The 12,927-nt window shown below is 38.1% G+C and overlaps 1 protein-coding gene across 4 annotated transcripts in view; it reads left to right on the forward strand.

Moving 5' to 3' along the window:
• The window catches only part of CEP152 (centrosomal protein 152), a 91,952-nt gene that overhangs the window by 53,045 nt on the left and 25,980 nt on the right, over window positions 1-12,927 (forward strand). For all 4 annotated transcript variants that reach the window (XM_039218053.1, XM_039218052.1, XM_039218054.1 and 1 more), the window contains exons 15-19: window positions 418-527; window positions 1,280-1,408; window positions 1,559-1,691; window positions 8,212-8,493; window positions 11,278-11,409. In XM_039218053.1, the coding sequence (XP_039073984.1) occupies window positions 418-527; window positions 1,280-1,408; window positions 1,559-1,691; window positions 8,212-8,493; window positions 11,278-11,409 (786 nt within the window). The remainder of the gene's footprint in view (window positions 1-417; window positions 528-1,279; window positions 1,409-1,558; window positions 1,692-8,211; window positions 8,494-11,277; window positions 11,410-12,927) is intronic.

Here is a 12,927-nt window from a genome sequence, read left to right on the forward strand (position 1 = left end):
CTTTATTGGTCGTGAGGTAGTAGTTTCCTCAGAAGGTAGGTTAGTGGAGTTCCAGTTTCCTTCTATACAGGAGCATGGCTAGTAGAGGTGTTCTCCCCTTGACCAAAAAAGTTAAACCTTCTTTATCTATATGGTTGTTAAGATTATTGAATTCTAAGACTTATTTTAAGAGATCAGTTAGGTAATACTTCTCTGGCTAAATATTTCCATTTCATGTAGTTCAAAATGAATACAAAATTTTACCCTTGTCAAATAAATGAATCTTACAAGACGTAAGGAGACTTTGTAGAATTATGAAAATGATATGTCAGTGTTACAGGGTAGAGATAAAACATAGAAGATATTAAAAAGTAAGATTGGACTAGTCAGTGAATATGATGTTTATTTTCTCTAACTACTTTATTCTTTTGTATCTAGGAACTTAAAGGAACTGAAGAAAAACTGAGAAATACAAATCAAGACTTATGTAATCAAATGAGACAAATGGTACAAGATTTTGACCGTGATAAACAGGAAGCTGTGGATAGGTAAAGTCTGTGTAAAGGTCTAATACCTGACTGCCCTTCACCTCCCTGCTCTCTCCCACCCCTCAAAAAAGACTCAAGAGAAATTATGGTGTGAACCCTCCCTGCTGAGATCTTAGCCTGAAGAAAATGAGTCTCTGGCTTCTCAAATTAGAATTTAGAACACATTTTCCATAGAAATGATATTGTGTAGTGGGTTGGGTTCTATACTACCATCAAAACTACAGTTCATTGAAATAGTATAGCTTAATGGTTTTTATAGACTAGTCTGGGAAACTATTCTTTATAAGGAAGAAATCTGTGGGAGGGAGTATGTCTTCCAATTACCAAATCATAAACTTGGAAACAGATTTTTGGAACATAACTTACTTGTGAGTTGGGTACTGCTAGTACTTATTTTTAGTATAGATAACTTGGAATTTTGGAACTCTACCCCATTATTTCAATTCATTTTTTATAAACAAGTCCTCAACAAAGAATACTGTCTTCTTGAAGGACTGGGGCATTCTCGTATCCAGGTTTCTTATTTTTCCCTGGAGACATTTGACGAAAGAATATTTTGAAGATTTTAAGATCATCCATTGGGAATTAATTATTACCGCTTTTGCTTGAGGGAAACCAATCTGACCTTAATTATACTTTACGTTAGATGGAGGGAGTGGGGAAGGAAGGAAGAAAAGGAAACCAGTTTATCTTGGTGTTTCTAATAATGCCGGGCATTTCCTTAGATTCTGTTGTCCGCTTTCTGTTTCTAGGTGTGAGAGGACCTATCAGCAGCACCATGAAGCCATGAAAGCCCAAATACGTGAAAGCCTGTTAACAAAGCACGCTTTGGAGAAGCAGCAGCTCTTTGAGGTTTATGAGGCGGCTCGCTTGCAACTTAGGTGAGAACGAGACAGTTTAGCTACCCTTCGAGCTCTAGAGACCACATTGTCCTGTTCTGTAGCTTAGAGGAAAACTGTTTTGCAGCCCTTGTATTTTTGTTGTGGTGGTGGTGGTGGTGGTCATCTGGTTGCTGGTTTTATGTACCCAAGGTCTGACTTAGATAAGATGAATAAGGAGATGGCTGCTGTGCAAGAGTGCTACCTGGAAGTGTGCAGAGAGAAGGATAATCTAGAATCGACTCTCAGGAAGACCATCGAAAAGGAGCAACAGGCTCAGGAGAAGGTACCGTACAAATTCACATTGTGTTTGTTTCATCTCATTTCTCTGGCATCGCTATTGTCATGGAAGCTAGTACACTTGCTCCCTTGTGAAACAGGGGAGGCCTATGTAGAAATCTCTTTACTTTCGGCTCTGTCACACTACGATAGCTCACAAAATATAGTAAATACTGAGATGATTTTTAAAACCTTAGTGGAACATGGCATGCATATAGTAGAAAATGATTCTTCCTTAAATATTTATTCTAAGTGGCAAAACAGGGCTCTAAAAATAAACAAGAGTAAGACTCACCCAAACACTGTGAGTCTGAAAGCTAGGGATTCTTGTTTTCCACTCATTTGCTGGCCACTCAGGTGAGCCTACAGAGGCCTGTGGGCACTGCACAGAGTATTCCCCCAGAAACATTTTCCTCTGACCCATTTCTCTCTCAGTACCTAAGTGTCATTTTATTTTTCTGGGGAGAAGGGCAGGAATTTGAACTTGGGACTTAGGGAAGGTAGAGAGCTTTTCAAGTAAGCTCTCATTTTTGCGGGAAGCTGGAGGGGCTACAATACTTTCTACTCCTGCCTGACTCTTCCTAGTTGCCATTGGTAAGTGTCCAGGAGTAAAATCACATGTAAACAGTTGCCCCTCTTTTCTTCCGTGTCCTGCCCGGAGCCTCATCCAGACACACGTCTGACTCTCCCTTCCACTTTGGACCAGCCTGCAGACCACAATTTGAAAGCCACCTGCATCAAGATTAGAAAATATTTTAAAGGCCCGAGTAAATGTTCTATACAGAGGTTTTCTGAACAAAATTATATTAAAGCAGGCTCTTGCGACTACAGACTTTAAAAGAATAGTAAAGAGCAGGTGAGGAATTCAGCTCCTTTAGCATTTGGCTTATTTTTGAATACATTATATGGTGAAAAACATGCCATGTATACATATCATCTAATGGAAAAAGAACTTCTAAAGGGAGCTAGTTTTAGTTAGTGCTGGCTATATAAAAGTTAGAAGGGATCTTGAATTACTTAGAAATTAAGGACTTAGCTTTCAGTAATATTTAGAAAAATTAAAATAGGGAGATCTCTACTGTGACTTTTTTTTCTTTTTAAATATATAAATTGACAAGAACAGAGGAGTAATTCTCTCAAAAAGGTCATTCTTTTCAGGAATATATTTTCTGGTACTTTTAAAAGAATCAGTTTGGCTATAAATTTGGATCTCATATAACCGGTCACTTGGAATTAACAGCTGCTGTTGACCAGTACCGGCTCGTGAATGTGGCCTGGCCAGGAAGGAAAGTTAAAGCTGCTTTTAGGCTCTCCCATAAAAACTTACAGGCTGAATATTTTTCTTTAAAAATTTTAAATTGTCATACAGTGAAATTGCCTCTTTTTCATTTGGTGCACGTTCTATACGTTTTTAACACATGATTTAAGACCTGTATAGAGTGATGAGGATACAGAAGAGTTTTATCCCCCTATAAGAATGCCTCATGCCGTCTGTCCCTTTGTGGTTAACACCCTGCCCCACTGGGTACTTAAAGCATGAGAAGTGTATTTCCTTTCTTCTCTGGGTCTTCTTTAGTTTTTTTATTTAGAATTATGTATACCCATTATAACATTTAGTAATCTTTGTAAGCCAGTCAGAACAGGACTTTAAATTTAAGAGAATTTATTTCATCTTTTCATATCCTAGAAAATGTTTCACATTCACACAATGGAAGAATCTTATTGAACTCAAGTAAGCTAGGGAACTTTCAGGGCAGTTCTCTGCAGGACATAAACCATTTTCACCCCAGCTGACTTTCCGGTCAGTTACATAGCCTGGATACTGAATTATAAGATAGACAACAGCAAGAGTCCTATGGTATATTTTCCTGTTCCATATGTGCTCTTTTCTGAAACAGTTGTTAAGTTAGGCTGTGGGTTAAGTAGGAGTTCAGTTCCAAGTTTTAAAACTTTTATTAACACACAGAACTTTCCTCCTGTGTCAGCCTGGCTTGTTCAGAGAGTGGGAGAAGTCATCCACGCAGAACCCCTCGGACTGTATAGTAATCATTGAAGGTCATGAATTTGCAGACAAGGCAAAGACGGATGATATTCCCACTTATAATGTCATTTCTATATACATTATAGCTCATTTATACAATTGTAATACATGCAAAGTCAATCCTTAGATGTTAGAGGGGTTTTTTTTTGCTATCTGGGGCATGCAAATCAAGTTTAAATGTTTTAAAACTATCGAAGAATTTCCTTTAATGATAAAATTTTTAAAATGAGATATCCCTGTAGTGTGTTCAAATGGCATAACCCTGTGCTTAATAAATCTATTACTTTATTTCTGTAAAGAGAGGGAAGCAAGGTTTTCCTCGCTCTGTGGTAGATTGCAGAAATGGCTGCACAGTCTTCCCACTCTTGAACGCATGGCCCCTTGGAGTGTGACTTTGTAGCAATTCTCAGTAAGAGGTCATCTGTTTCTCATCCCTTGAATCTGATTTTGGCCAATGGGATATTAGTAAACATTAGGCAAGAAGAGCCTTAAAAAGCATTTATGCATTGGGACTTACAAGTTTGATACTCTCAGGAACTCTGTGGCCATCACTGTGTGAATGATCTGGGAGAGCCTGCCGAGTGATGACACATGGGACCAAGTCCTCTTTCTAGAAGACATCAAGCTAACCCCTAGACATGTGGGTGAGGCCATCTTAGACTGTGTGCCTCACCTGTTGGAAGATCAGCTGAATTGGCTTAGACCAGAACCTCTACCCAGCTGACCCAGGGAATCATGAGAAATAATAGATGTTTGCTGTAGTTTAGTTTTGTTGTTATAGTCAAGTTTTGGCTGGCTTATTAGTAGCAAAGCTAACTGATATATGCACAAACATACAGCACACAGAAATTGGTAGCAATATTCTGCTCTGGGTCAAAAGGAAAGGTAGATACATAAGGAAACAACTCCTGAAGGATAGATCTACACAGGTAAGACAATTTGAGGATTCTTTCTAAAGTCAACAAAAACACAGGGCACCTGGGTGGCTCAGTCAGGTAAGCGTCCACCTTCGGCTCAGCGTCCACCTTCGGCTCAGGTCATGATCTCACAGTTTGTGGGTTCGAGCCCCACATCGGGCTCTGTGCTGACAGCCAGCTCAGAGCCTGGAGCCTGTTTCAGATTCTGTGTCTCCCTCTCTCTCTGACCCTCCCCTGCTCACACTGTCTTTCTCTCTCTCAGGAAAAAAAAAAAAAAGTCAACAAAAACAACAATCATATATGATGTGACACTGGACAACTTTTTCAGCCACGCTATTGACTGTTCTATAGTTTTAGTACAACTATAGTTTCCATGACCTGATTGTGAAGAAATGGGTCCCTTAGTCACTGGAGATTTTCTGAAAACCTATAGCACTGAAAATAATAGGTAGCATCCCTTTGGCATGTGCCATTGATGGAGAGGAATCAGATGCCAATGAAGACCAAAATAAGCCAGATCAGGTGTGAACCAGAAAAAAACCAGTATGACTAGGTAGTTGTGAATCAGAAGTAATGGTAAAGAAACATAGAGCAAAAGCTCTTTTGCTGTGTGGCAATAGGTATGTGAAGTGTATACTTCTCTGGCATTATATTTTGTTAGCTTCAGTGTGTTATTTCTCATGGCATCTCAGTGGGACCATTATAAAACTGTTTTAAAATTTTTCACATTGGGGTGTGCCTTAGTGGCTCAGTCAGTTAAGCATCTGACTCTCGGTTTTGGCTCAAGTCATGGTCTCATGGTTGGTGAGTTCGAGCCCTGTGTTGGGCTCTGCACTGAGTACGGAGCGTGCTTGGGATTCTCTCTCTCAATCTGTCTCTGCCCTTCCCCCACTCATTCTCAAAATAAATAAATAAACTTAAAAATTTTCACATGGAAACTCTTATAGGTCATTTTGATCCTTGAGTAGAGTTTTATTAGAGTTTTCAGATCAACTGGATTCCTAAAATAAATAGAGAATATTAGATGAATGGTTCAAATTATTAAATTTTATATGATAGTTGATAGTTATTTGATAATTCTTCAGCTAGTTTTGATTAAAAACAATTTGTCTTTGGTACTGAAAAAAATACCACTCTGCATTTATTACATGGTGCATAATTTTTAAGATAGAGCAATAATTTTTGGTTTATATCAGAATACAAGTCTTTCAGAAACGTACATTTTTTTTTCTGGCCTATGATACCTAATGGGTCCCATGATGGGTGGGGTGTAAACATAAATGTCAGTTAAACTTTTTAAGAAGTTGTTCTTCTAGTAACATATTCATTGTGTTAGATGCTTTTTCTTTTTATGTAGCCACCTGTAGATTTTTTATCCAGGTATTTAAGATACAAGCAGGCCTTTATAAGACAGTTAATGAAGCTGATTGAGTTAGCATGTAGGAAGATCATTTGTCTCTGTTGCTGCTAGTCCATGCCTGTGACCAGTATTTTATAAATTTGCCTTACAGAATATTAGTATAAATACAGAGATATTTACTTGAATTTTGTTTAAAGAGACAGCCATTGGAGGAAAGAGAAGAGTATGTAAACAAACTGCAGGTGAAACTTAAAGAAAAGTACCAAGATACCCTTAGGGTGGAGAAGAGCATGTGGATGAAAGAATAGGAAACTGCTGTTAAACAGCAGGTTGACAATGAAGTGATATTAGCCAAATCACACTGGGATGAGGAACAGAAAGAGGTGTGGGTTAAAGTTTCTTTCCGGTCACCATGTTTAGAAACTGTAGTATTAACTATAGAGAGAGCCTTCTTCCTAAACTGACACGATTTTTCATTGCCAAGTACATACATGATCATTCATTTCACTTCTCAGAATTGGGCTTTTGGCAGCTTACACTAGTTTTATTTTTTAGAATTTCTCCCTCCTCTTGACCCTTCAACCCAATTCAGGATAGAGTGGTTTTTGGAGGGGCCTCAAAATGAAACCCTCCTCTAATTTCACATTGTGGAATGATTCAGATGACTCTAGACCTGTCTCTAATAACAAATCAATAACCCATCCTGTGGATTAGAAGGAAGAAGTAATGACTGAGCAGACACAGAAGCAAAAAACATTACCTCTTTTTCCTAAGTAGCAAATGAAATTACTAATAGTTTTCTAGAAAATTAAGAACCAAATTATGATCCTGAAAACTTAGCTGGAAGTGAAATAAATTTTCAAGCTTATTAAAACTAGATTCTTTTGTCCACAAGATTGCTATTAACTCGGGGTGCGGCAACCTAGGGGTGGAGAGTAGACCACTCTCCTGTCTTTTGGCCTCCCTACTCTGCATCTCCCACTCCTACCCTCTACAGCTGTTCATTCATCTAGTGCTGGCACCTGAAATTCTGTTACTCATCATTTTGTAACATAAAAATATATATCCTAGAATATATACATTTACACATGTAAAAGCTGGATAACACAAAACAGATTCTCTATTTCTACCTTGTTGCAATTGTTTTATACTTGAATTTGCTAACCAGTTATTTACAAGGAGGATGAGATAGAGAGCAAATGTTTTTGCCAGACTGTCAGGAAAGCATAAACCACTACATGGGATTGCCATTTCAAATGCAGCAACATAGCCTGGGACTGTGGCAGCCAGGGAAGCAGTTGGAGAACTTGGATATCCAGGAGGTGGGAACCAGGAAAAGAGAAAAGCAAATTTTGCTGTCTCACAGTTTTGCTTCAGACTGACTGTGTTTTCATCCATCCCACTATACTGTTGAAACTAGAAGTTATCATTAAGACCTCCTTCTGATAATGCCCATCCTTCCATGCACACTAGACTCAGTAAAATTTAATACCTTAACAAGAGTGGAAGGTGTTTGCAAGTAAGTAAAACTATTTTTTAGATCGTTCAGTTTTAGGTTCATTAATTAGACTTAACCCAGTGCCTGCTTTGTGGAAAGCCTAGTGTTGATGGAAAAATACATATTAATAGTAGAAGTTATTTGTTTTTTTTAATGTTTTATTTATTTCTGAGAGAGAAAGAGAGACAGTGTGAGCAGGGGAGGGTCAGAGAGAGAGGGAGATACAGAATCTGAAGCAGGCTCCAGACTCTGAGCTGGCTGTCAGCACAGAGCCCGACATGGAGCTCGAACCCACAAACTGCGAGATCATGACCTGAGCTGAAGTCAGACGCTTAACTGACTGAGCCACCCAGATGCCCCTAGAAGTTTTCTTAAAAAAAAAAAAAAAAAAAAAAAATCATGCCACCTTTGTAGTGGCAATGTCAAAGCTTCCAGAAGGTTGCATCTTGAGAGCAAGAAAGCCTGACCTAATGCAGTATACTTCTATCTCCCATGTGATTTATGTCATGTATATTAGGGTCCAACAGTAACTTTCAGGATTTACTTGACTATATTTTCATTGACAAAGCTTCTCACTCTCATGTAATTACTACAACAATGTCTAGATGGTTTTCAAACACAGCTGTGGTTGTTCTTTTGGCTAGCTATTAATTCTGGGTTTTACTTATTTGAGTGTTTTTTCTTTTCATACAATTTTTCTTCTGAAAACAGATCAAACAAGAACTTATTCAACAGCTCGAAAAGGAGTGGCAGTCTAAGCTGGATCAAACTATAAAGGCAATGAAAAAGAAGACCTCAGATGGTTGCAGCCAAACTGACCAAGTAACCACCAGTGATGTTATTTCCAAGAAAGAGATGGCAGTCATGATAGAAGAACAGAAGCGAAAGATCCAGCAAGATTTAGAGCAAGAGAAAGAAACAGCTATCAGTGGGGGCTTAAAGAAACTTGAGGTTGAATTAGAACTCAAATATTGTGAAAATATTGCCAAACAGGTAATGGGTTTATTATAGTAAAATTATTGGAACTGCCTATTAATGAATATCTACAAAATGCTACCGTTGAACTTGTTCATAACTTTATACTTTAAACATTTTTTGCATTCTAGGGTACAGAACCTCTTACATTGTTACAAACATTTTCTTCATTTTATTTCTGTCGCAAAGCTATTACCCCTCGGTTTTTCCATGTATCTTTATGTTTACACAGTGTTTGCTCCTCTGAGTTCGGTCTAAACGTTAGGGTACTTGAGGTTAAAGGTAGTGTTTTTATAACAGAATGAAGTGCAATTTAATTAAGAATCTTTCATATCTAGCTTTATAGAAGGTGCTACGCTGAAGTACTTATACATAAGCAGACTTAAAGCAAGTGAGATATTTAACAGTATTTGCACTGTGACTCACAGAGTCGAATCTGCAGGCACGCCCCTTCCATGGGACTTTGTCTGTAAATCTCATACACTGCCAGAAAGCGGGGCCATTGCCTCCCCTTAGAAGCACTCAGAGAGCTAGTCTGCTTTTAACTGGGGCATGTTGTTTGGTTTCCAAGAAATGTCAGCCTGAATGAGCTGTGAACACAGCTCTGTGTTAATGCAATAAAGAGTTTTTGTTTGTTTTATCTACATTATTATAGTGATTCTCAAATTTTTTCATTTGAGGATGCCTTTAACACTTTTAAAAACTCAAGACTCTGAAGAGTTTTTCTCTGTGGAGGTTACACCTATTTACTGTATTGGAAAATATAAATCTAAGGAATTTTTGAAAAGGAAGAATCCTGGAGCACCTGGGTGGCTCAGTGGGTTAAGTGTTTGGCTCAGTTCATGCTCTCACTCTGAGAGTTCGAGCCCTGTGTCAGGTTCTATGCTGGCAGCTCAGAGCCTAGAGCCTGATTCAGATTCTGTGTGTCTCCCTCTCTCTGCCCCTCCCCTGCTTACATTCTCTCTCTTTCTCCCCACCCCCCATCTCTCATGATCTCAAGGTTCATGAGTTTGAGCCTGATGTCAGGCTGTGAGCTGGCAGAGTGGAGCCTGCTTGGGATTCTCTTTCTCCTTCTATCTCTGTCCCTCTCCTACTCACACTCACTCTCTCTTTTTTTTCTCCCTCTCCAAATCAATAAATAAGCTTTAAAAATTATAAAAATAAAATCTATAAAAAAACAAGAATACTGAAGCACACTTGCGATTGGCTGTCAGAGCAATGGTCCCGCCCTTAGCACATCCCCTTTGGAGCATTGTTTTAGTTACAGAAATGGGAGTGAAAAAAGATCAGGTCTGAATATTACTTTGAAAATAGTTTTGACCTCACAGACCCCCTGACAAGGTGTTTAGTCCCATAGAGGTCTCTGGACCTCTTAATATGACAAATTATTTTGTATTTACTATTTTAGACAAAATGCTTTTATAAAATCTTAGGATAATACCTGAAGTAAAGTTTAAAAAATATATTCAGCTTTTGATAAATACTTGGAATTCTGCCTATTTGTTAAATTGTTCTGCCTGATTTTAGAGGTAGAGAATTTAGAGAATCCTTATAGCATGAAAACATAGGCAAATCTGTGTAATTGTATCAAGGGCATCTTCAGTCAATTAAATCATTTCCTGAAATGTTAAAGGTTTGAACAGAGTCAAGAAAATGTTCTGTGGACAAAGAGACATGTTTAAGGGTGCTGCTCTGGTATATATACAATTACAGGTGTTGTGAAGAAAAAGAGCGTGATGTAGTAAGAAGGGAAATATTAATCATTAACCCTTGGAGTAATATAAATTTCTAGAGGAGATTTATCTTTTCGGCGTATTTTTAACTCCCTAGGATTTACCTGTAAATGTATTTAGCATTTTACCAAAAAATTTAGCCCCTTATGTCAACTCTGGTTTTTGTATGTAAATATGGATATAGGTATGTGTCTATGTGTATTTCAAAATAAGGAAATAAGGAAAGATTATTTAATAAGTGACCTGGTGCTAACCTGTGACAGATTTACCCCCAGATCACCCTCATAATTCATCAAGTCCTACATGTTTGCCTGAATGGATCACCTCATTGTTCAGTTGCAAACTCATCACAGACAGCAGGAGAGGTTGCTCGGTACAAGGCTCAAAGCTATACTGGGGCACGCTTGCATGTGTTCATGTGTTTATATGTACGGCATGAGGACTGTGGATATGATAGATGTAGTGTTTGGGCAGCCCTGACCCCAAGCAGCCTTCCTGCATGTCTTCTCCTTTTTCTTTTCTTTTTTTTTTTAATGTTTTATTTATTTCTGAGAGACAGATAGACAGCGTGAGCAGGGGAGGGTCAGAGAAAGAGGGAGACTCAAAATCCGAAACAGGCTCCAGGCTCTGAGCTAGCAGTCAGCACAGAGCCTGACACGGGGCTTGAACCCATGAACTGTGAGATCATGACCTGAGCCGAAGTCGGACGCTTAACCGACTGAGCCACCCAGGCGCCCCTGTCTTCTCCTTTTTCTTAAGATAAATAGGAGTTTCTTGGAAATGGCAATTGGTACTTTGTATGAAGCTTTCCAGTAATGGTATTGGCTCTCAAACGTTTATAGATTCCTACTTCTTGTGCTGGCGTTTGCGTGGGACACTATGGGAAGTGTAGAATAGAAGGATTAGAATCTACTGTTTGGGATCAGGTGGGCTGCTTGAGGTCAGTATAACTAACGTAGTGCAATATGATATGAAATACACATGAAATCATAGTTGCTAATTGTAAATGAGATCTTTCTGAAATTTTATACCTCACTTTCCCACTTACTCTTGCAATACCCAATTGCAGGTCGAAACAGCCGTGCAAAATGCTCGTCATCGATGGCTGGAAGAACTACCTGAGCTCGCAGAGTATAAAGCACGGGTAAGAGCGGAACAGAAGAAATGGGAAGAGCAACAAGAGATCACTGTGGCCAGACGGGTAAGTACTCTCCCGGAAAAAAGCTTGAGGAGGGCCTCTCTTCTGATCTCTCCTCTTAGTCCCGAGAATTTGTGTCTCCTCACTGTGTTGTAGAAGGACTAAATACTGTAATGCTTGTTAAGCATTAGCTCAGAGCCTGGCTGATGGTATCTGTTCTCATCATCAAGATGCTCAGGGAGAAAGAACGTATTTTAGGGTCTTGAAACTCTCATAATCAGGAAGGTAACCTGTGAAACTGAATCCCGTTCTAGCTTGCCCTATCTTTAGGAGAAATTGAGAACAGGTGTTTATCGGTTTATTAAAAGCTCCACAGTATCCTTTTGCATGCTGCAAGTTTGTTTTCCATGCCCTGTCAGTGGTCTCATAACCTCCTTGGAAAATAGCCACCTCTCCTTACCATAGAGGTCATGTTGTTTGACTAGAAACATAAGATATTATAATCGTTTGCATTCTCCCAATTTATTAGTGTAAACCAATTCTAATCAGAATGCCAATTAACTGAACGTGATTTTGAAATGTGACACTAATTCTAAAATTTACTTGGAAAGGACTAGAAATTTTTTAAACGTTCTGGAAAAGGAATAGTAGTCCATTCCTAACGCATAATAGAGTATGTTGGAAAGAGACAACTCAGTGTTGCGTCACAAAAATAGATTTCTTTTTCATTTTGTATTACACAGACTTCAGAGATAAGCCCAACTATGAATAAAAACTTAATGTTTCAAAACAAAGGAATAAGGAATTATTCCATAATAAGTAGTCCTAGGATAGCCTGATAGCACTTTGGAAAAATTAAGGTTACCTGTGCTTACATTATTATAAAGTCTAAGTTGATGAAGAAGTTAAACATTTTTTAAATGAAAGTATAGAAAAAAGGAATGGAATACCATAATCACTCAGTTTTGGGACAACAGTCATGGTAGCAAAGATGGATAAATAGGATGTAAGAGGTACAAAAAGTTAAAACATTTTTGTTTTTATAATTAAAAAAGTGAGAGGATAATAAAAACAAGGAAAATAAATGAGTTAAATGTGAGAAACATTACCACTAATATATGATAAGAAAAACAATACAAAATTATAAGAAAAACAAGAGGCTGTGGATAAGTATACCAAGAATGTCCAGATGTGACAAATATGAGAAGTCCAACGAGCAAACGTTAAGGTGCTCTTTTATGCCCTATGTATAGATTCTTTCTTCTTAATTGTAACACAACAAATAAAATAGACTGCAGTGTCAAGTATATGCTAGTGTCCCGATAGGACAGCTATCTGGAAATATAGTTTGGGTGACAGACAGTGTAAATGATGCACATGTTGTATTCATTATCTTATTCCACAGAATACTTAAGTAATTCTGCATAAATAAAAAATCTATTTTAACAGTTTTAAGTTATGTGGTAGTACACAGGTGTTCATTGCAATATTCTCTATACTTTTTAAGTATGCTGAAATATTTTAAAGGGAAACTTAAGAGGGAAGGAGAAAGGAAATAATATGACGATGTGCATGTGTCTC

The sequence above is a fragment of the Hyaena hyaena genome, unplaced genomic scaffold (assembly GCF_003009895.1).
Source record: "Hyaena hyaena isolate Hyena2069 unplaced genomic scaffold, ASM300989v1 scaffold_730, whole genome shotgun sequence".
Classification (NCBI taxonomy): Eukaryota; Metazoa; Chordata; class Mammalia; order Carnivora; family Hyaenidae; genus Hyaena; species Hyaena hyaena.